At 42.5% G+C, this 23,315-nt stretch overlaps 1 protein-coding gene across 2 annotated transcripts in view; it reads left to right on the top strand.

Annotated features, from left to right (window-relative positions):
• Positions 1–11,404: 11,404 nt before the first annotated feature.
• Positions 11,405–23,315, top strand: part of LOC110343902 (uncharacterized) — a 38,705-nt gene continuing 26,794 nt past the window's right edge. Inside the window, exons 1-3 of one of the 2 annotated variants that reach the window (XM_087198544.1) lie at positions 11,405–18,988; positions 20,840–20,966; positions 22,481–23,244. In XM_087198544.1, coding sequence (XP_087054670.1) covers positions 15,184–17,706 — 2,523 coding nt within the window. In that variant the 5' untranslated portion in view covers positions 11,405–15,183 and the 3' untranslated portion in view covers positions 17,707–18,988; positions 20,840–20,966; positions 22,481–23,244. Of the gene's footprint in view, positions 18,989–20,839; positions 20,967–22,480; positions 23,245–23,315 lie in introns of those variants that run through there. The other variant, XM_087198543.1, reaches the window with a different exon arrangement.

The raw sequence follows: 23,315 nt of genomic DNA, 5'->3' as shown, positions 1-23,315 counted from the left end.
AGGACCAGACTTTACTCATCCCAGCGAGCCTGTCTTCAGAGATCTGGGAGGTGGGGTCCAGCATCCTGACTGCAAAACATAGCTGAGCTGTGATCATTTACTTTAGGGGCATATTCTTCTCCAAACTGGATGACAAAAATAAATCAGACCTGTGCTGTTGCATCAGGCAATATTCCTGTAGCACCCAGCCAGGAAGAGGGTGAGCTCTGGAGCTTGCAGCCATCCACAGAAACAATCATCACATGTACTTTACCACTCCCTGCAGGGCCTGAGCACCAGGAACCTTACCATAAAGGTTACTTCGCCTAGTGTAGGTTAGAATCACCAGGGGGCTTCTAAACGTTGCCTTTGACCTCCCATCTGGGCCAGAGAGGATCAGATTCAGTTGGCTCCCTGCCTTGCTGTGTATCCTGAGGTCAGGAGCCCATAGCATTAGCACCACCTGAGTGGGCTCAAGTCAGAAATCCAGATTCTCAGGCCAGTGCAGTCCTGGAGAATCAGAATGTATATTTTAACCACATATCCCATAACTTAATGTGCATTGATATTTCAGAGTCCACTTTTTATGTCAGCGCTGCCTAAAAAAATGTAATGCCATCCACATGTGAATTCTAAGTTTTTTGGTACATGTCTTTTAAAAAGTAAACATACTTTAAATAACTTATTTAGCCCCATATGTCCAAAATCACTGTCATGTATGCACATGGACCTAGCCCAATTTCTAGTGCTCCAAAGCCACCGGTGGCTGCCATATTAGACAACATAGAGTGAAGCATGCCCTAAATGTTATAGTTCCTTAAAAAATTCCAGGTGGTTCTAATCTATAATCAGACACGAGGAAAAGTTCTGTTCACAGAGTACACAAGGGATTCCAAAATTCAGCTAATGCCCATAGTTTATAAGACCTTCTGAATGGTTGTTTTTTCTGGCACCATTTATGTGCTGAGAACATGTTGTACAGATTTCTGAGTTGGGAACCGTGAAAAACTACATGACATTGGAATTCCATGGATTGAATAATAATATTCCTTGGGAGTCTCATCTTTACATGCACAGAAGTATTGGGGCCTACTATGTGTAATCACTACTAATAGGTAATAAAAATGCAACATGAACTCACCTATAAAAGTCTCAGGAATTGAACTTCTGAAATTTGAAATACTAGTTGGAATGAAGACAGGATTCTTCTTTGGGTGTTAATGTGATATGGTAAAAGGGCCTAGACGTGGATGGTAATCACCAACCGCATGTTGCTCTTGAACATCTGCAATGGAGCTTTTCACATGCTGCTTGTCCTCCTCAATTCCATCACATTTTGAACTAATTCCATCATCAGTGAGATTTTTTTCACTGATGTCATGGAGAAATCACACAAGAAGATGCTTTTTCTTAAATGTTAAGTGTGTTTTTAAGATTTGGCATTAGGCAGTAGAGAAATGCAAAAACACAAGATGGCGGTACTTTGGTTCAGACTGTGGGATGAAGGGGATCTGGGAGACAGAGGGTCCTGTGTCAGCAGGACCCCAGCGCAGGCGCATCTCCCGATACTGCAATATAAATAACTTCTGTAGCCAGGGCCGCTACTGGCACATGGCTATTTTTGTGTAGTTTGGTACAGATGTGGACTAAGCAGCTGAGGGCAGCTGTGATAAGGGGAGACTAAGTGGCCAGGACCCCGATAGTGTACAGTGGCTGGGTCAGCAAATAAATGGACTACAGTTGGGCGGCTGAAGAAAGACGTCTACTCAAGCGCCCAGTTCTGTGTCTCTCTGTCGGGCTTCCTGAATCTTGTCACCTCCCCAGTCTGAACTGTTGACAAGACAAAGCCTAGAAACGTTTCAATTGAAAGCTTTCGCATCAGAACCGTTAGAAAGGAGGCTAATTTCAAAATGGTTTTAACGAAAGTAACATCTTTTATTTCAATAAAGGAAATTAACTTTACTCAAATCTTTCCTAAATTGATTATCCCAGTTACTTATTCAAAAGAGGCTGAAGACCTGAGGGAAAGCTTTAGCTAAATTAACTCTGTCCGTAGCAGAATGGCATAATTTGGAGAAAAATGTAGTCAATAAATGACAAAATAAATTTTATGTCTCAATATAACCAGTTGTTTAGTGTGAACATTATTGGACTGTGCTATCATTGGGAGCTGAGATTAGAAGGTTAAAGGGAGAAGAAATTATGACATTAAATAGGAGAACAAGTGGCCTTTAAAAAACCATATAGATAGATGTTAGTGTATTTAGTTTTATTTATTTATTTATTTATTTATTTATTTATTTATTGTGGTGCTGAGGATCAAACCCAGGGCCCCATACATGCTAGGCACGCTCTCCATCACTGAGCTACATCTACCAGCCACATGTGGCCTTTAGGCCACAATGCTCTATTGTACAGGCCCTATAGAATCATTGCTTTTTAAGAAAAACATTGATTTTTTAAATTGGTACATGCTTGTAGTGGATAATGACTACATTCATATGGAGCGTTGGTACATGTATATGACATTTCTTCATTGTTTTTTACTTCCCTGCCATATCTGTGTGTCTATGATTATAATATTCATGTTGTAATGCATGATGATCACATTTCTTATCGGGACTTGGCACATACACTTAGCAGTTCACACCCACCATTTTTTAACATCTCATTTTCTTCCTCTCACTCCTCCGCCCTCTATTGTTTAGTTCCCTTCCTATACGCCAAAGATCCATCTCACTATTTCCTATTCTCTATCATTTATTTTGCACTTTATTTATATATTGGGTTTTTCACAGAAGAGACATTTTGCATGTGTATCTCATTTTCTTCACTTAACATTATGATTTCAAGTTGCAACCATTTTCCTATAAAAGACTCAAGTTTGTCCTTCTTTATGGCAGAGTAGTACTCCATTGTGTATAAATTCCACATTTTCTTTATCCATTCATCTCTTGATAGATACATAGGCTGCTTCCAAGACTTAGCTATTATAAATTGTTCTGGTATAGACATGGGTATTCATGTATCACTTTAATGTGACATCTTTAACTCTTTTGGGAAGATCCCTAAATGGAGAATAACTGGGTCAAACGGAATTTCTATTTTTAGTTTCTTTGAGGAATCTCCATACTTATTTCCATACCAACAATGAAGAAGGGTTCCTTTTTTAGTGCAGCCTCCCCAGCATTTGTTATTATTTGATTTCTTGAAGATAGCCATTCTTTATGGAGTGAGATGGAATCTTAGTGTTGTTTTTAGGTGCATTTCTTGAATGGTCAATGAGTCAATGATGTTGAATCATTTCTTCATGTATTTATTGGCCATTTGTACTTCTTTATCTGAGAACCATCTATTGATTTCAGATGTTCATTTTTTTACTGGATCTTTAGATTTGGGGAGATCTAATTGTTTTCAAGTTCTTTTATTTTTTGGTACTGGGGATCAAACTCAGGTCCTTGTGCTTGCGCAGCAGGCGGCGAAACCACTGAGCTAAATCCCTGGCCCTGTTTTCACGTTCTTTATGTATAATAGCTATTAGTCCTTTGCCTAAGGAGTAGCTGTGTACTTTTTTCCCATTCTATGGGTTGTCCCTTTGTTGGTGGTTTCCTTTGGTATGCAGAAGCTTTTTAATCGGAGGCAATCCCATTTTTTGATTGTGGGTATTATTTCTTGCGTAGCCAGAGTTCTGTTCAGAAAGTGTCTGTGCCTACATCTTCAGGAGTTTTATCTATTTTGTCTTCCAGCAGATTATTTCTGTTTTAATATTTAGATCTTTTATCCAAGACTGGTATAGTAGAAAGTAAATGTTTATTTAAAGTGTGGCAAATGCAGAGAAAGCAGAACTAGCTCAGCAGCAGAGGGAGCTGCAAGGTAGGGGGCATCCTGCTCAAGATGCCCGATGAGTATGAGATGTAGGCTATGCTACTCAGGTTCTTAGCCTTTGTTTCTAAAAACAGAACAAGGTCAGCTGAGGATTTCTTAAGCATGCAGTAAGCGTGAATAACATTTTCATAAAGGATGCAGTGGGGTACATTTTTTTCAAGCATATGTACATGATAAGGATGTGATGATCTTATAATCATCAGCCACAGATAAGCACGTGATGATTTTACACTATTAGTCATCTGTGTTTTGCCCTGGGCTTTTCTTCATGTCCCTCTAATCTGCCCCTACAGATCCAGCCTCAGCTTCCATGGGTGTGCAACCATAGTGTGACCTTGTTTATAATCCATGAAACATCTTTATTCTTCATCCAGACACAGGAGCCCAAAATTTTAGGGTTCCTTTATTGCTATTTCTTTATCTCTCCTTCATCTTCCATGATGAAACAGATGATGAAAAGAAAAAAAGATATTTCTTTGAAGTCATTTTTTGCTTCTGCCCTTGATATTCACGTAACCTGAAGGGAAAGTACTCTGTTACAGAAAATCTACTACACACTAAACTTGGAGTTTGAACATCTGAACACAGATTATATGTATTTAGGAAGTAAGAAGAGGGAAATGAGAATATCGAAGAGTACAAATTTGAAGTCATCCTCCAGCCATAGGAAGGAGTAAATAATGATCTGAAATAAACGAAAGAGGAAGATAAAATGGAGCATTTCAACAAGTCTCATGACCTTGACAAATCTCTTTTAAAACTATCAAGAGAAAAACATCTGAGTCATGTTGGGAGGAACAATATATCAGTCTGTGTTGGAAGTTGTTTTCTTTTAGGGCTTGAAACTTTTCTCTCCAAGTTCTCCTGGACTTTAAAGTTTGTATTGAGAAGTCTGCTGTAATTGTAATGGAATTACCTTTATAAGTGACTTGTTGCTTTTTTCTTACAACTTTTAAGATTCTGTTCTTGTGTCAGACATCTGGAATTTTTACTATGATGTGTTTTGGAGAAGTTCTTTTCTGATTGTGGCTATTTCTAGTTCTATATGCCTCACTTATCTTTACGGGAAATTATTTCTCCATATTTGGAAAGTTTTCTATTTTGCACTGAAACCTGGTACACTGTGACTAACATCACTACTTGCCCCATCCCTACCTTATTCCTTCCCAGCACATGGAATGACCATTCTACTCTGTCTGTGACATCTGGTCTTTTAAAACGCAAATGTAATTGATTATCATGTGGTGCTTATCTACATGTGCCTAGCTCATTACCCTAGGGTAAGAGTCATGTATTTTTATCATAGGGTTCATATTTCTCTGAAGATTTCATAAGATTTTATGTTTATTCATCTGGTCACAGAGATGCATGTTTTTCTTTGCTTTCTTGGTTTTCTTCCACCCTATCCCATGAATACGGGACAATAAAATGGACTTTTTCTTAACCAAGGAGCACATGAGGACAGCGCGACTGGGAAAACATTTCTCCCTCTTCATTTTCTGAGAGTACTTTCAAAACTGATCTCTTACTTTATGTTGTTTGCACTCATGGTTCAGAGAAATTGTTTTCCAAATTAAAAATTGAAAAAGGGATCTGGGATCCTTTAAAGGTGCAACAAGCACACACATCCCTTTTTCCTCCCTGAATCTAGGAGTAAAATGTGGGACTGCATGTGAGGAGCGTCTATGTGGCCACCCCGGAAAGCAAACCATGGAGGACAGACTGGAGGGGACAACAGCATGTTTGGAAATATCAAACCAGCAAAGTTTCTCATTCTCCCCCACGTCCAGTGTCCTGCTTCTAAGCGAGCTTGGGACCTAGAAGGGGCATGCAAGCTGACACAAAGGAATGAGTTTGAGGAAACCACCCTTTGAATTCCCAATGCTAAGCTGCACTTTGGGAGATCTGATCTGAAGATATACAGAAAAAGTATGGGAGAATATTAAGGTGTCAACAGACCTATACCCAGACCCCAGATGCCTGAGATTTAACTCACACTAGGCTGCAATCTCAAGGTCATGGCAAAAGTTATCTAAATTTATATGGCATGGGAACCACAAATAGCAGGAAACTCCTTGGAATTTTCAGCATAGATCAAATTGGACAGATAGTAAAACAAAAATATTGACATAGCATTTTAAATAGCCTTTTGGCATCTTCACATAAAATTAGATATATCCAAGATAGAATCCCAAGCCATATGATATATGAGGAAACAAGAGATGCAGATAATTAATTAGTACTCTGGGAGGCTGATACAGGAAGATTGAAACTTGAGCCCAGCTTGGGCAATTTAGTGACTTAGCGAGACCCTGTTGTGGCTTGTGTCTAGATGTCCCCCCAAAGCCTCATGCCTTTTCAGAGTTAGCTGGATCTAGAGTATGATGCTGACATCAATTATGTGATGTTGGGATCAAGGGTGTGTGATTACTAAATTAGTCCACTCATTGGTTTGGCATAGTTCTGGGTGTGGCTAATGGGAAGGCCCACATTGGGCAAGAGTGTTTCATGCCCTAAGGACATGTAGCCTGGATAGAATACAAGGGACAGAAAGAGGGCTACTGTGCTCACTTGCTGCTTGCTGCTTTTGCTACCTCCTGCCTTCTGCCTTCTATGCCATGAATTGTTTTTTCTCCTCTGTGATTCACCTCTGGCATGTCACCCTGCCTTGGAGCCGGCCAATTGTGGACTGAACCTCTACAAACGGTGAGCCAAAATAAATCTTTCCTGTTTAACTTTAGGTGTTGGATATTTTGTCTCAGCAATGAGAAAAATAACTAAGATAGACCCACCCTGCCTCCAAATAAAAAATGAAAAAGGGGTGGGGATGTAGCTTAGTAGAAAGGCCCTGTATTCAATCTTTACTACCACAGAAACAAAACAAATAATCAATAAAAAACAAAAATAGTGTTAACAGGTGTCCTCTTCACACAATTAGGACAGATGTTATCGTAACTGAAGATAAACTGAAAAGACTCTAAATCATTCATTTTAAAAAAGAAGCTAGAGGGGCTGGGGATTTAGCTCAGTGGTTCTGCCGCCTACCTCGCAAGCAAAAGGCCCCATTCAATCCCTGGTACCAATAAATAAATAAATAAATAAATAAATAAAAAAGAAGCTAGATACGGGCAAGTCATCTGGAAACAACTAGAGAGAAAAAAAGTTTCCACAAAGAAAGGAGAAAGAATGAACTCTCATGTGAAGTACCACAAACAAAATCTATACTAATGAGATTCACAGCAGATTAGACACTGGGGAATAAAACACTAGTGATCCTCCTTTCCTACAGAACACACAGGGGGAAAAAAGAACTTCATGAAAAAGGGCTTGTGCTTTGTGCTCAGACATGTTGGGAACTTGGAATTTGTCACAACACCCTAATAACAAGTTAAACCTGCAGACACAAAAGTCAACAACTTCTCTTAGATCATCAGACAACCAATGTTCACCTCATAACTGACCACTTTCCACATCTGAGCTCGGCACTCCATCCTCTCAGTGATGGCCACAGAGCCCTTGACAAGACTTGGCTCAGGCATAACCTACAGAGCAGGCTGCAATGGCTTCTATCTGTGTTCGGTATCAGATCTGGCTCCTTCTTAGTTTCCCATCCCTCCAGGAACATCTGACCCCATCCATCAACTCCTCTCTGTTCTCATCATGTACACTCTGATCCCGACTGTTCCTTTTGGCTTTTCCTGTTCCTGAGCTTGCCTGGGCCTTTCCAAAACTCAGACTAATGTCTGAGGCTAAATGTTCATCACTTTGTCCTTGGAGAGATGGCTCCTTCTCTGGGCTTAGGGACCAGAATGGTCTTCTAACTCTCTTCCTGAATGAGATCCCCTTTTAAAGACCCAAGTCAGCCCCTTGTATATTATCTCTAGAGCACTGTTTAAAATTCACAGTTGCAAAATATTTTACTATTGACTTGGCTGCATGCCTAGCATTGCCAGGATGTGAACTCTGTGTATATTGATTAATATATTAATTCTATGCCCTGCCCTGTTCCTCCCCCCCAGTCAATGAGTGATAGGCACAGACTGACTACAGAGAAAGGAAGAGGAGCTGAGCTCTTCACCTGCCCAAGAGTCTCCACTCTGCAGGTCGTTCTAGTGGCTGCTTTCTCCTGGCCAGTCCCATGATAGGAAACAGGAATCAGTGGGAGCCTGTGCTGCTTCCTCCTCTGTTCCAAGTCAATATCAGCCTTAGTTCTCCCCACTCATGCTCTGCTTCTCTTCCTGTTTGTGCCATCATTTAATGGAGGGAAACAAGCCTGGCCATTGTCCCAGAGAAGTGCTCAGTAAATGCAGTCAGCTGTGTAGTATTCTTAAGTTTTTGCACACTGGGCAGAGAGGTGTGTGTCACATCTTCTGGGAATTAAACCTAGGTTTCTTCTCCTGTTCAAAGACTTCTTGGCTAACTATTCATGCATATGTGTACTTAGAGAATCGTTATAACTGGAGAGCCAGCTAGGCATTGGACGGGCTTATCATAGAAATCGTGTACTCTTGGGAACCACTGAGGAAAGACAGTCTACCCTCTAGCATCTCTTCCTTCAGGAACTAAGGGACCACCTGGAACCAAGTGGATCCTAATAGGAGACAGTCCCCCTGCAGGGTGCTTCCAGCACAGGGCTTCAAGCATCTGAGGGAGAGATGATCCTGACCAAGAACAAAGTCTGAACTCAGAATTTCCCCTGCATGTCTCCCTTGAATATGGCAAAAGAGGAAACTCTGAAAGAAATGCAGCATTTTCCCTTTTGTCCTAATTTCCTTAGCAGTGTCCTCAGATTATAGTATTCTTTTAGTGGCTGTGATATCACCAACAGGTGTTCTCATGAGCAACCAGCAAGAAATGTCCTGGTGACTCCAGCATCGGAGACACAGAGGTGGATAGAACAACGTCTTTTCTGCAGAACTGAATCCAGGCAGTGGGACACAGTGTGAGAGACAGAGGCCTTCAGAGTGGAAATTTCTGAGGACTGCGGGGACTGTTTCACACAGGAATCTTCACGTTGTTCTGTTCCTGGCAGAAAGGAGTTGTAGGGTTGCAAAAAAGTGGCTGACACTATAGGGAATGAGGAAAGGGAAGTTGCCAGAATGTCTGCTGTGGACCTGGCCTCCTATGAGCCACTGCAGCACAAGGCGAATTAGAGAATAGACAGGAAACAAGACTTAGCGTGGAGCAGTTGAGTCTTGGGGCCATGATCAGTGCTGCTGATGGCAGCAAAGACAAAGGCCCCCAAGTACACCCAGTATTTATTGAATACAATCGTGGAAGGAAGAGGTAACTAGGTATCCTTTGAAGGCATCTGGAGAAATATTGCTGAACACCAGGCAGGGCTGTAAGGGAGTAAGCACTATTTATCTTGCTTGGATAGAACAAACCAGCGCTGGGACTGGGTGCAATTAGCAAGCAATCCACTGGGTCAGTGAGAAGCCATAATTCTGGGGAAAGGATTTTAATTGGGGTCATGCTGACTTCAGCTGCATGTAACTCAGCAGAGCCCTGCCACTTCACAGACTAGGCCTAGGTTTCTCTGGCAGCCATTGAGGGAGGGGCTACACTTGCCCAGTCTGCCATCTGCCATGCCTATTTGAGTCCCATAGAGCTTTGGTCTGACTCCTGATATAAAACAATATAGCCTAATTCTGGAAACCAAGAAGCAGGTCCCACCAATATCCGTAGTACTAGTACTAGTGCTAGTGCTGGGCAAGGATGTCCGCTACCTGACACCACCCAACAGAGAGGAAGCTGTCATTGTCCCTACTCAGTAAATCAGAAAGTAAGTTTTCTTTGCGCCTTTTTTTTTTTTTTGGTACCGGGCATCGAACTCAGGCCTTTCTGCTTTCTAGGCAGGCTTGGTGCCACTGAGCTAAATCCCTGGCCCCTCTTTGTGCTTCTTGGTAAGAGGGGGAAGACCTGAGAGAGGACTGAATTCTCAGAGTCTGAAGCCCCTTGCCCAGGGCTGATAAACATCTTCACAGCAAGGAGGAGCCAGTGCTCTCCCGGCAGGTTTAGGTCTCACTTCTCTTGAACCCGGATGACTGAAAAGTGCTGCCACCACTATATGAAGAGCAGCAATAATGAGTCTGCGGTCACAGTCCTGCTCAAGCTGGGATGTATGGATCCTCCAGCCTGGTCTCCTTTTTCTCTATATCTATATCTATATCTATATCTATCTGTGATCCTCAGTCATGTTTCCAGGCACTTGTGTGAAGCTCACAGCTCCCTACCACTGCTCTCTGTAAGCCAGGGTTATAAGATCCTGGCAAAGCAGGATCCTGGCTGCTCCCTGGACTGGCTTTGTGACCTACAGTGGGCTGCTCAGAGTCTCTGGCTTTTAGTTCCTCATATGTCAGGCGTAGGAGGTGAGCACTCTCCCTCTTGGGGCTGCTGTGAGGCAGGAAGGAGACAATGCTGGGAAGACTTATCTGGATGACACAGTTAAGGAGTCATGATCCATGATGTCCCCGTGTGCCCCAGACATGCATACAAAACAATTTTAAAAAGTGAAAAAGAGTCATTTGAGAGTAAAATGTCTGCATCAGATCAACCAGAGGAGCAAAGGGCCACCATGGGCACCAAACCTGCACTGTCAGGGAACAGCAGATTCCCAAACTTATCAGGACAAGTTAAGCGTCCCTGACCTGAAAATCCAAAACATGACATTTTTTTGAGAATGAGAAACATTGGTGAGTAAGCAATGATGATAAGGACACATTTCATAAAGTTTCCATTTCTGTACCAAGTGGAGGGGGATCTATCACACGTATTCAGCATTTCCTTATGGCTTCCTCAAACTTGTTAAGCAGTAATGTTTCTCAATGAGAACAGGTTTTCTGATTTCATTCTCCCATGCTGGATGAGATTGTTGTATACTTCTAGAATTGAGTGCATCAGTTCCATTTAATTTCATACCAAGAGCAGTCTGGAGAGTCTTCTAGGACCAGTAGGGATCTTGCAAGGACATCTCCTATACTTCAGCAGGGCTCCCATCTGCTACAGATTTTGTTCTTTTATTTGAGTATTCAGTTTCCCCAAGTCAAGAAACCCCACTCCTACATGAACGTTAAATAGGAATTAAGCATGCATCAAAACCCATAATTTCCTTTTTTTTTGTTTTTGTTTTTTTGTACCGGGGATTGAACTCGGGTCTTTGTGCTTGTGAGGCAGGCGGCAGAACCACTGAGCTAAATCCCTGGCCCTAAACCCATAATTTCTTCATGGTTATTTATGAAATATCCAAATAATACTTCTAATCACAAAATAATAGAAAAATGTAAAAAATTACAAATAAGGTGATAGCTTTACAGGAAAGCTAGAACATTTTAATGTACTATGATCATATTAAAATAGATATAGCTATAACATTATCACTCATGTGCCTTTATAAATGCACATTTAATGAAGATACTCATTAATTCTTTTGTTATCAAATAATTCTAATTTTTATTTTTTGGAAATTGCCTGATCATAGACTTTGACCTTTATTCAATGTATTAACCCTTTAGTTTTATATTCCTGAACTTTTCTTTATCACCAGAAACTGCATAACAGCACTTTTAATTGTGGTAAAAAAGCTTGTGACTTTTAATCTCATAACCAGTTTCTAAGTGTACATTACAGTATTGTTAAGTAGAGTTACATTGTTGTGCAGGACACTTTTAGATCTTATTCACTGTCTATAATTGAAACTCTACACTCAATAAAGAGCAAGTCTTATGCCCTTCACCCCAGGCCACAGAAACCACCCTATTACTCTCTGTTTTGATAAGTTCATTTATTTTAAGTGCCTCATATAAGTAAAATTGTGTGTATCTACCCTGTGATTGGCTTATTTTTTATTTTATTTTATTTTATTTTTGGTACCAGAGATCAAACTTGGCACCTTGCACCTGTGAGGTAGGCAACGGAACCACTGAGCTAAATCCCCCACCCGGTGATTGGCTTATTTTACTATGCATGGCCTGAAAATTCTACTTTTGGGTAACTCTCCACTAGAATGGAAATCAGGATCAAAGGCATCTGCTCTCCTATGTTCATTGCAGCACAATCCAAAATAGCTGAGATGTGGAAATGACCTAAACATTATTGGTGAGATGAATGGATAAAATGAAGTGTTATATACATACCATGGAATAGCACTTTTTACAAAAAAGAAAACCCTATCTTTGTGACAATGTAAATGCACTTATTCTAAAATAGCCATAGAATTTTGATTGGGCTAAGATGGAACGTCCCATATAACCACACGCCCTCATAGCCACACAGATTACAAATGAAAACCAGACAAGGGATCAAAAGTATACACTGTATTTCACAATACTAGGAAGAAAACAGTGGTAGGAAAGTGGGGACTAGAGTCCAAACTTGGACTTTAATGGGTTGTTACAGTATGTGGATGATGTCTTCCAGTTTTCCCTAGGGTTCTTCCAGTTTCCCCCAGGGGAAATTAATTCCAGCAGGCCCTGCAAGGAAGAATTCTGGGACTAAACCTTTGTATCTATCCAAACAAGTGAGACTTTCTGGAGTGGGAGGGTGCATTGGAGGATAAGACGGGTCAACCCACTCCTGTTGGTTTTTTTCTTGCCAGTTACAGTTGTCCTGCAGCCTTGGGAGTGACAGAGGGACCTAAAACCCTGACAAATCACCTATATTTGCAAAGGAACAGGTAAAAAGATTTGTGTTTCCTGACAAGAGTGAGGGACATCTCCATTATATTTTTCTTTTCTCTGTTGCTGTATTGCTGAGAGTTGACCCAGTCATGTAGAAGTGGGACACCCCTAACACCAGAAGAATATAGGTAGAATTCTGAAGAGGAAAGAGCTGGAGAAAGTGATTACTTAAATCTGTGTAGGAGCCAATACAAGTCCTAGACTTACACTGATCTGCACATGCACAGAGCAAAAGCTCTGAGAAGTGACTGTGATGTAAATCATCACTAGTCTCACAGAGGAGCTGAGGGGCGGGAGAGCCCTGGGACACCATCACGTGGCAATGGCCTGGGCCCCGCAATGAGAGTGGAACAGCTGTGCACTGAAGGCAAAACGCCGAGAGTGGTCTGACCCTGCTGTGTTGACTGCTTAGCCAGACAACAGCAAAAAGGAAGAGGAGCACTCTCCTGAGGATTTTAATAGCAACCGGAGTCTTACAAAATAATCGGCAAACTGCCCAGGATATTACCCCAAATTACACAATAAAATTTGCACAAAATTAGGAAGAGCAGACCAATTCTCAAGGGAAAAGTCAAGAATACAGCACTGAAAAAGCCCACATTAAAAAAAAAAAGATCATGGAAAGCGTCTATTATAACCATTCTCAGAGGAAGAAAGGCAAATACTCTTGAAATTAATGGAAAAAATAAGTTCTCATTAGAGAAACGCAAGAGTCAGAGAGCCTGTAAGTCAATAAAATGACAATCTGAAGAACAAAGAAAAAACAAAAAAATTAATAAATTCTCAGAGATGTGTAGCACAACATCAAAAATTTTAACTTCTGCTCTTAGGTGAAGCAGAAAAAAGGCATTGAAGAACAAAATATATAAGGAAAAGAATGGTGGAAAACTTCACAAATTTATGAAACACAGATCTAAAATATTCAGAAAATCTTACTATGACACATACTTAATTCAATAAACATCAAACATGAAGAAAATCCTTGAAAGCAGTTAGAGAAAATGACATGGTAAATATAAAGGAATATCAATGTGAAGGTATGTGACTTCTCCGCAGAAAATATACCAGTCAGAAATGATTGACAGAATACTTCTCAGTGCTTAAAAAAAAAAAAGCAACCTAGGATACTATATGGTGGCCAAGTATCCTTAAAGATTGAGGGCCAACACAAATAAATATAAAGATGGGTAAAAGTGAAAAAAAACTTACACTAGAAAGCATTGTAAAAAATATATGAAAGGAATTTCTTCAGGGTGAAGGTAAAAAAAATGAACAGGAAGGATGGAACTTCAGGAAAAGAAGAAGCAAACTTGAATGGTAAGTACTCGGATAAATGCCATAGATCATTTTTTTCCACTAAAGTTCTTCGATATGCATCATTCATTTAAATATGCAAATCATATCATTTTTATAAAGATAAAACACATGACATAGTAATTATGTAAAGACCAGTGGAAAAATCATCGATGTGTCTGCAAGGCTTCTGTATTTCACTTAGAGTCTAAATAAATAAAATCTAGATTGTAAAATATTAACCCTAACCGGACTGTGAAATGATTAGTCCACCTAGTATTATTCCCAGAACAACTAAAACACAATGAGAACCAACAGCAGACCCCAGGCGGTGCAAGCACTCCCTCTTGGGCTGCCTTCTCTAAGGTTCCCAGGATAAGGGCAGTAAAACCCACAAGTCCTCATCCGAAAGTGTTCATGTCCTGCAGGAGCTGCTCACGCAGGAATCCTGCTCCTGGCCAGTCCCCTGGTCAGGGACCTTTTGTGACAGCGTCTGACCACAGCACCAGGGACTGTCAACCAGACTAAGAGATTGCTGTAATAGCAACAGCACATTCACCTTTCTACCTATCTCCCTCCACCCCCAGGAGGAGGTCAGGAAACCTCACTGGGCCCAGGAGATGGATCTGCAGCTTCTTCGCATGTGATCCCTCGGGCTCTCCTCCAAGCATGTTGGGTACCTGCATTTTCCTTCCATGAGGGCCCTTCCTCACAGCTATGCTGGAGGTGCCCAGGCAGGTTTTTCACTGTTTGCGCGTGCGTGCACTTTTGGGTTGTTGTTTTTGTTTTTTTGCCTCTTGCTCAAAGCAGCTTCCAGCAGCAAGCAATCATTGCCATTTCACCTTTGGATAAGTTAGCAGCTCCAAGGAGTAAGGTCCTCACTTCTGGAAAGCAAGGATCCCATTTCCTCAACTGCTCTGGTGAGTAGTTCCCTGGGCAAGCTTTGGCCCTCAGCCCAGGCCTTGGCCCGGATGGGAAAGGTGTGCCCCAAGGGTTCATCTGACGGGGGCTGTCACTCCAACTGCCTAGTTCCTTGGGTGGGTGCACCCCACTTGGCCACTTTGTCTGCAGATTGACTTGCCAGTCATCCCAAAACATCCCGAGCATTGCATCAGTGCTTTGGAGAATCTTCTCCAAAATGCCCTTCCAGGACCCTGCAGACCTGGTGTTCCTTTCTGGCGGTCTTTGGGCTTATCTTCAGAGGAAGCTGGAGCTCTCTATGGATAGTTTCTAGACATTCTGCAGCTCAACTAAAAGTGCTGAGTAAACTGATTGACTCTTTGTGTGGGACCAGGAAGTCACCCCTGTCCGGGTTCCAACTCTGGACCCATTGCCTGGTACAGGGAAGATGACAATAAAAGCCTCAAGACAGAGTAGGAAAGGGACAGTGGTGCAGCAGGACTACCACAGAAGGAGCCCCTGTGGTCTGCGGCATGTTCAATCTGCATTTAGACCCGTGGTGGGCCAGCGAGGCCTGATTCCCTTTGTTCCGAGGGCTGGGCCTTTGGAGAGAAATCTTCGTGACCAGAGCGCCAGAGATGAAGAAATTAACCCCTGCTCCCAAACCCTCTGTGTGAGCTTGTCGACCCTGCAAAATGCCATCACCACCAGCTCCTGCAGCCCTGCTGGTGGTTTACCACAACCGCACAGGAATCTTCCGGCCAAAACCCACATCCAGCTGCCCCGCTGCTCCTCCAAAGAACTGAAGGAGAATGGCTTCCAGTCTCCGTGTTTAATCCCACACCTTTCCAAGAAGATTGAGTATGAGAAGGTGGCAGACACAACACCAAGGCAGGTAAAATTCTTGAGGAACTGCATACACACAACTCGCAGAGGTAGGTCAGGAAAACGCAAGAATCCCCTGCTGCCACATAGGCGTGAATGTCTGATTTTGCCACCACCTCTGAAACTGGGTTATCGAGTCACCGCTGAACACCTAGATCAAGAGAAAGAGACTGTGTTCCGTCGCATCAACTGTGCATTGCGGGGTAAGTTTCTGATCTCCCAGAACAGCAATGCTGTACAACCTTTCCGTTCTCCTTCCCTGCCTGCCTCAGGAACTGCTCCTCCACCTACTGTCCCCACAGTGCCCAGCAAAATGGCAGGGAAAAGGAAGTGCATAGTGGAGCAGGACACCCTGGGCCCTGGGGCCCTCCAGGCATCTGCTGCTGTGACCACTTCCATGCATCCTGGGTCTGGAAGGAAGAGCACCTCCGCTACCTGCCCCTCCTCCTCAGAAGCCCTTCCAGGCTCCTCCTCACACTCCATGGCCATAGCCTCAGACTTGTCACTGATCGCTGCAGGCAAGGATGGCATCAGGAGAGAAACTCCCTCAGTGCCTGGTCCTTCAGCTGGGGAGGCCATTCCCCACAGGAAGGGAAAGCGAAAATCCAACTGGGAGCCCCCTCTGTATGGGGAGAACCCAGGCCCTTTGAGTCCCAGGACCTCTGAAAGAGCAACAGCAAGTACTGGGTCTTCCTTCCTTGCCATCCCCAAGACTTCCAAAGTGGAGCCTCTACCCCCAGCAGGTGCAAGCTCTCTTGTTTCCTCGCAGAACCACTGTCCCACTGCAGATCCTGGTGTCCCATTCTTTTCCAGTCTTCCAAACACTGCCCCTGCCCAGGGTGACAGCCGCTCAGCCAGCACATCTGCAGCCTTGGCCACCCTGTCAGTGACTGACCTCTGGAACACCCCCCTGAAAAACACATCCCTGCCTCGGCCTCTCCTCCCAGAGCCTGCTGCTAGCTGCAGTTGGAGCTCCTTCCCCTCTGCGCAGGTGACTATGACACCTTCCAGTGGCAGCACAGCCTCAGCCAGGGAAGCCTCCACCCTGCCAGCCCTGAGGTTCTTCCGCATGGCCACACACGAGAAAAATCCTATTGAGTCTGCATCCAGCAACCAGCTCACATTGGGGGCCACTGATGGGCAGCAGCACGGACACACACCCCCTCCCGGCATGCTCCATTTTGGAGACCTGAAAGCTATAACTCTGGGCCCAACCTCTACTTCAGGCCAGCTAGTATTGAGTAGTACAACACAGGCAGCCCTTGGGGGTTCCTTACATACAAATATGACCTCAGGGACTGGTGCCAGCAATCAGATGGTCTCCAGTGTCACCCAGAGTCTTTCCTCTCCTGGTACATCCATTGCCTCTGCCTCTGCCACCACCATGGGGATCCATGACCTTGTCCAGCTGGTTTCCAGTGTCATCCAGTGTCTTTCCTCTTCTGGTATATCCATTGCCTCTGCCTCTCCAATAGCCACCCATATGCCCAATGCTATGACCCATATTCAGGATAACAGGCAGCTCCAGTCAACACTGGTTAACAGAAGCCCGGACACAGGGACACTGGCAGTTTCAGCAACACCAAATGGCTCTGAGAGGAAAGAGTTGCCCGCAGACTTTATAAGCTCCTTTGAGGCACTGACCATCTCTTCAACAAAAAGAGGGACCTCAAGTACCACACGTCACTATGGAGGAAGCATGGGCCTCAGCACTGGAGGCCCCGCTAGCCACAGCAGCCTTGTGGTGTCTATGGGACCCAGCACTATGAAAAACTCTGTGCATGGAGACCACAGGGCCCCTGTTTTGAGTTCTGTTCCTACAAGCCCACTGAAGCAGAAGCGCTCAAATTCATCTGGGGAACCCAGTGACATGACAAGCAAGGCTGCTTCAAAGTGCAAACCCAAGCCAGCCTCTAAGTTTGGCATCCGGGCCACTCATGAGGCCAAAGTCAGGAGGAAGCTTGTCTTTAGGGCCACCTCATCATCTGCCCAGGCCTCTGGACTCACGACTCCTGCAGCAGCCACTGAATCCTCCTCCTGCAGCTCAGAACCCACTGTAGATTCCAAGAGGCCAAAGATGCCCTGAGAGAACATCCAGTTCTACCAGGATGTATGTCATGTGAGCCCTGTTTACCTGACAAACACAAATCATGTGCTGACCTCTTTGATCCTGGCAAACTGGGGGTTCAGAAAAGCAGCCTTACATTCCAACCCTCTTCCCTGCAGCTTTGTCCTCAAGGCCATTGAGGATGAGGCTGAGCTTCTACTTGTGGTCAGTGGTCAGTCCTCCCGACCACAGACAGAAGCTGTTGCTCTCTGGATGAGACTTATACTCTGAGCTAATTAACCATGTTTTTTTCTGACTTGGACGTGTTCTTTTCTAAGTCATTCTTTCCTTCAGATTATCTTAAATTCCAGCATGCCTGGTCTGGTGGATAAACATACTATGGTGAATTGCAAAATTTCCCCTTACTGGAGAAGACTTTCTTGTTGGCAGCAAGAATGATGAAACAGACATGACTCACATTCTTATATTATTTTGCAACTACAGTTGCAAGTTTCCTTATCAGAGATAAGGAAAATGGCACATAATGCCATATGCTCAGTTTTTATGCTTTAAAACAGCCAGGACTCTTCTAAATATGACACTAAACATATGGTGGAAAGACTTCAGGCACCGCAGGAGAGACCTCTGCTGGATGACAATAGAGATGCCAAAGAAGAAGAGAGGAAGCTGCTAACAGCTTTAAACCCCACATCTCCTCCTGATCCTACCGGGGCTCTCTTCCCCTCATTTGACTGTCCCTCCAGTCCCTGGAGCTGCCAACGCATCAGGAAAAATAGCCCTTGCTCAATATGATAGTGAATCTGAAATGGTCTTCTCCTTTAAGACCAGTCAGGATACTGAATTTGTCCAGGGAATCTACCCCAGTAGAGCAAGGCTATTCTCCATAAAACAATATTCAATGGGAGGCAAATGCTAAATTCCCAAAGTCAGCCTATATGCCATGGCTGAACCTAAATTCACTTTTGACTTGTGGTTTGCTAAATTGAAAATCTCTAACCTTCCTCACTATGATGGTCCTCAGAAGGTGGGGGGGGGGGGAATTTTCTAGCATCTTTGCCACCCACCACCCACTAGGGCAGATAAACAGGCTTTGCTTCGGATAAGGTTTACTGGGGAAAAGGAGTATCTTATCTTAAATAAGGCTCATGAGGAGTCTCAGATCTGTCATACCAGGCAGAAGTCCTCAATAGTCTGATCCAGAAGGAGCAATGCCACTGGTGGAACCAAACTGGAATCCACAGGAAAAGGACAGCAAGATCCTACTGGGCTGTGACCAGAAGTATATCCTGGGAAGAATCAGGTGAGTACTCAAAATTAGCTTAAACAACATAAAAAAGCTACAGGAAGGGGTGCTGAAGACCCTTCTGTGTGGCTAGAAAAGAATATATCAGACTTAGAGTGTGACGGTGCATGCCTGTAACTCTGCCACTTGGGAGGCTAAGACAGAAGGATTGTTGGGAGTTTAAGGCAGTCTCAAAAGATCAAATAATCAATCAAACAGTTGCACTTATGATATCTTAAATTCAAACCAGAACCCCCCCAAAATGTAGAAATAGTCAATATAACCTTTCCTGGACAAAATTCAAATGACATCAGGTACAAATTTCAAAAAACTGAAGGAGCCATGTGGGTAAACCACTCTTGGTTGGTGGAGACAACTTATAAAATCTGTAATGACCATAAATTTAAAAATAGGCCACCATTTTCATTGGAACAGACTACTATCATCATCTGAAACATTTTAGTCTGGCATTTTAGAGCTACAGGGTTAACCCAAGAAAGAACACAGACATTAGGAAAGAACCGTTGTGTGTAGTAGAATGAGAATGGCCAGTGGAAGAAAACCTGAACCAAACCCTTCACTTAAATGAATGGTTCAGTGAAGAGTCAAAACATCAGATTGCAAAAGTTGATGATGACTTTAAGCAGGACTGAGGGGGTCTTGGGTCTCCCATGACCATCTTGGCTCCACTCATTATCTCTCTCTAAGAGCCCCAGGTAAAAGTAACTGTGGAACCAATCCACACTGAATCTACATATTTATCGCTAATGTCCTCACTGATAAAGAGTCTAATTGGATTGTTCCTATTGCAGGAGTATTCCCAGGAACACTTTCCTGTAGCCTCTGACATGCACCTCAGGAGCCCTGTATTTAACTCACAGTGTTCTCAATGGACCTTAATGTCTGGTTCCATTCCTTGGGAGGGACTTGCTATGCAAAGTAAATGTTCAGTGGATTAGTTATTTTTCTCTTGTTGCTGAGACAAAATATCCAACACCCACAAGTTAAGGAAAGAAAGGATTATTTAGCTCACAGTTTGTAGAGGTTTCAATCTATAATCAGCTGCCTCCAAGGCAGAGTAGTGCAGCAGATAGGCGTCACAGAGGACAAACAGTTCATAGCAGGCAGAAGGTAGCAAAGCAAAAAGGACAACCACAACCTTTTCTATCTCTTATATCTTAACCAGGCTACTTAGGGTGGGTAGCACTTATACTTTTAATCCTAGTGCCCTTGATCCTAGCATTGCACCATGAATCAATTCCAGTGTCACACACTCTAGATCCATCCACCTCTGAAAAAGCCACACCAGTGACTGCATGAGGCTTTGGAGGTTTATCTAGACCCAAGCCATTACACTCAGGTAACCTTCTTCCCAGAAAAGCATGGGATACAAGTGCATGTAGCACCCTCCAGCTGATGTTGATCCTGGAGAAACCATCCCAAAGGTTGAGGGTGAACCAATGGGCTAGTCAAACAGGTTGGGCTGATGGGATTCCACATAAAGCTAAAAAAAAAAAAAAAATCCTGCCCATCAAAGTCTTCTTCAGAAGTAAGTGTACCAATTCCCTCTGTAACCATTACCCCTTATGAGGCCAGGAACTTGATAAAATTGAACTTATATTCTAAAAGTTTTAAAATGTGACTTAAACCAGCCCGTTCAGTCACCTAATAATTTTCCCTTTCTGCCAGGAAAAGAAAAACAAAAAACCCTGATTGGAAGCATATTGCTTTGTTTAGGATTTACAGGCTATTAGTGAAAATGTCCAGACATTCGATCTATAATGCCTAATGCCTAACCTTTGTAAGCCTTTTGAATGCACAATGCATGCAGTTTACTGTCCTTGATTTAAAGTGCCTGTCGCTTTTCAGTGGACAATAACTGAATCAAAAAGAACCTTCCTACCGTTGGATAAGGCTTTCCCAAGGACTGAAGAATTTTCTGATGTCTTATGGAAAAACAGTGGCCAAAGTTTTGAGACTGCTACAAGTTAATCAGGTAACTCTATTACAATATAGAACCCCTGTTAGTTCAGTGGTATATTGTTTAATTACCATGTTTGGTTTGATTTCTATAGTTTTTCTTGCTGTTCACTTCTATTTCATTCCAGTGTGATCTGATAACATAAAAGAAGTTATTGCAATTTTTAAAAAATGTTTTAGGAATTCTTTGTAGAATAAGATATGAAGTGTATTGAAAAAAGTTCCATGTCTTATGAAAAGAACATGCATTAGATAGCTGTTAGTTAAAATATTCTCTAAATGCCTGTTAAGAGCTTTTCCTTTCTGGTATATCTTTGCTGTTTGCTTTTTTCACATGACGTATCTTCTGGTGAGAATAAGGTATTACAGTCACCCACTTATATTGTACCAGGCCCCATCTCTCCAAGTATATGTAGTAGGCTTTGTTTTATAAAATTTGGTACTCTAACATTCAGTGGATGTATATTTGTAACGATTATATTTTCTTGAGTAATTGTTCCCTTCACCACTATGAAGTGACCTTCTTAGAGTATTTGAATTGGTTTTGGGTTAAAGTCTATTTTGTCAGATAAAAGTAGAGCTAGTCTTGCTTGTTTCCAGATTACATCTACTTGGAGTATTTGTTTTTTCTTTGCTTGTCCTTTCTGTTTCTGTCTTTGCAGGTGACATAAGTTTTGTGCAGGCAGCATATTGTTCCGTCTTCTGCTTTAATACAATTTGTCTGCATTTTTAGTTGGAAAATTAAGACCACTCACATTCAGGGTTATTATTGAAATGCATGCAATTGATCTTCTCAGTTTGTTTATTATTTGGTGGGTTTGAAAATTCTGTGTACATTTCTTTCTGTTGTATTCATCTTAGACATGTAGAAGTTTATAATATTTAGATATTGGACTCTTTCCTATTTCTCATTTGTGTGTTGACTCCCCACTGAGATTTCTTCCTTCCTGTATTCTGATGATTGTGTTAATCTTTCTTTCTCTAAAGTAGGACTCCCTTAAGTATTTCTGTAATGATAGTCTAGTGATCATAAATTCCTTTAGTTTATATGTATTTTGGAAAGAAGGACAACTTTCTGGATTCAATAATCTTGATTGGCATTTACTTTCAGGACTTGAAATGCACCATGCCATATGGTGTTAGTTTTTGGAGTTTCTGATGAGAACTCTCTTGTTATCTTGATGTGTTTGCCTTTAAAAATGTATTAAGGAGCTTCTCTGTTGCAGCTTTTAATACTTTTTTCTTTGTCTTGTACATTTTAAATATGAAATGCTGTAGAGAGGTTCACTTCTGATCTAGGTAGGATCCTAACTGCCCCTGTACCTGGGTGTTGATATAATTTTAGGCTATTATTTCACTGAATAGGTTTGCTATGCCTGAGCACAAAGTTCTTCTTTGTGGGTATTTGAACTCACCGTGGTGTTCCCAAGATCTTGTTTATTCTCCTCATTTTTCTTTCTTGCTAATCGAATGTACTATTTTTATAAAGTTTTCCTAAAGCTCCAACATTCTTTCTTCTGCCTCATTTAGTTACTCCTCTGGCATCCAAGAGTCCAAAGCTGTCTTGAAAGAATATTCACTTCTTCCCGGGGTGTATCTCCTGTGAGTCCTGCATACATGTCAACCACAAATTTTGCTCTGATCTCTGTGACCCTGGGAAAGATTGGAGGTTCAGGAAAGCAGAACCTTGTTGCAATCTCCTGCCCTGCAACTTTGTTCTCAAAGGTGGGGAGGATGAGGCTGTGGTCCTAGTTGGTGTCAGTGGCCAGAGTCCTCACAACCACAGACATAGGCCCATGGTTGTTGCCCCTGAATGAGGACTCAAACCCCTATGTAACTGACTCCATTTTGTCTGAATCAGGCTTGATTTTTTCTGAGTCATTTCTCCCCAGATTATCTTAAAGTCCAGCATCACTGATCTGTTGGATAAACACAATGTGATGAAATTCAAAAGCACCCCTCCCCAAGTAGTGGAGGATTTCTAGCTGCTGACAAAGGAGAATGATGAACCAGACTTAACCCAAATTCTTTTTTTTTTTTTTTTTTTGGTACTGGGGATCGAACTCAAGACCTTGCACTTGCAAGGCAGGTGGTGGAACCACTGAGCTAAATCCCCGGCCCCCAAACTCTTATACTTTGTTGCAACTAGAATTATTTTATCAAAGATAAAGAAAATGGCAGGTAATACCATCTTTTTGATGTTTGATGCTTTAAAATAAACAAGACTCTTCTATATGAGATTAAACATATGATGGGAAGACTGCAGGCACCAAAGTAGAGATCTCTGCTGGACAACAGAGATGTGAAAGGGCAGAGGGATGTTATTAACAGCTTTAAACCTCAAATCTTTCCCTGATCCCAACAG

The sequence above is a fragment of the Heterocephalus glaber genome, unplaced genomic scaffold, assembly GCF_053883595.1.
Source record: "Heterocephalus glaber isolate CG9 unplaced genomic scaffold, H.glaber_assembly_v1.0 deba00001687, whole genome shotgun sequence".
In the NCBI taxonomy this organism is placed as follows: Eukaryota; Metazoa; Chordata; class Mammalia; order Rodentia; family Bathyergidae; genus Heterocephalus; species Heterocephalus glaber.
The sequence above is the reverse complement of the archived record's forward strand: the minus strand, read 5'-3'. Positions and strand labels throughout refer to the sequence as shown.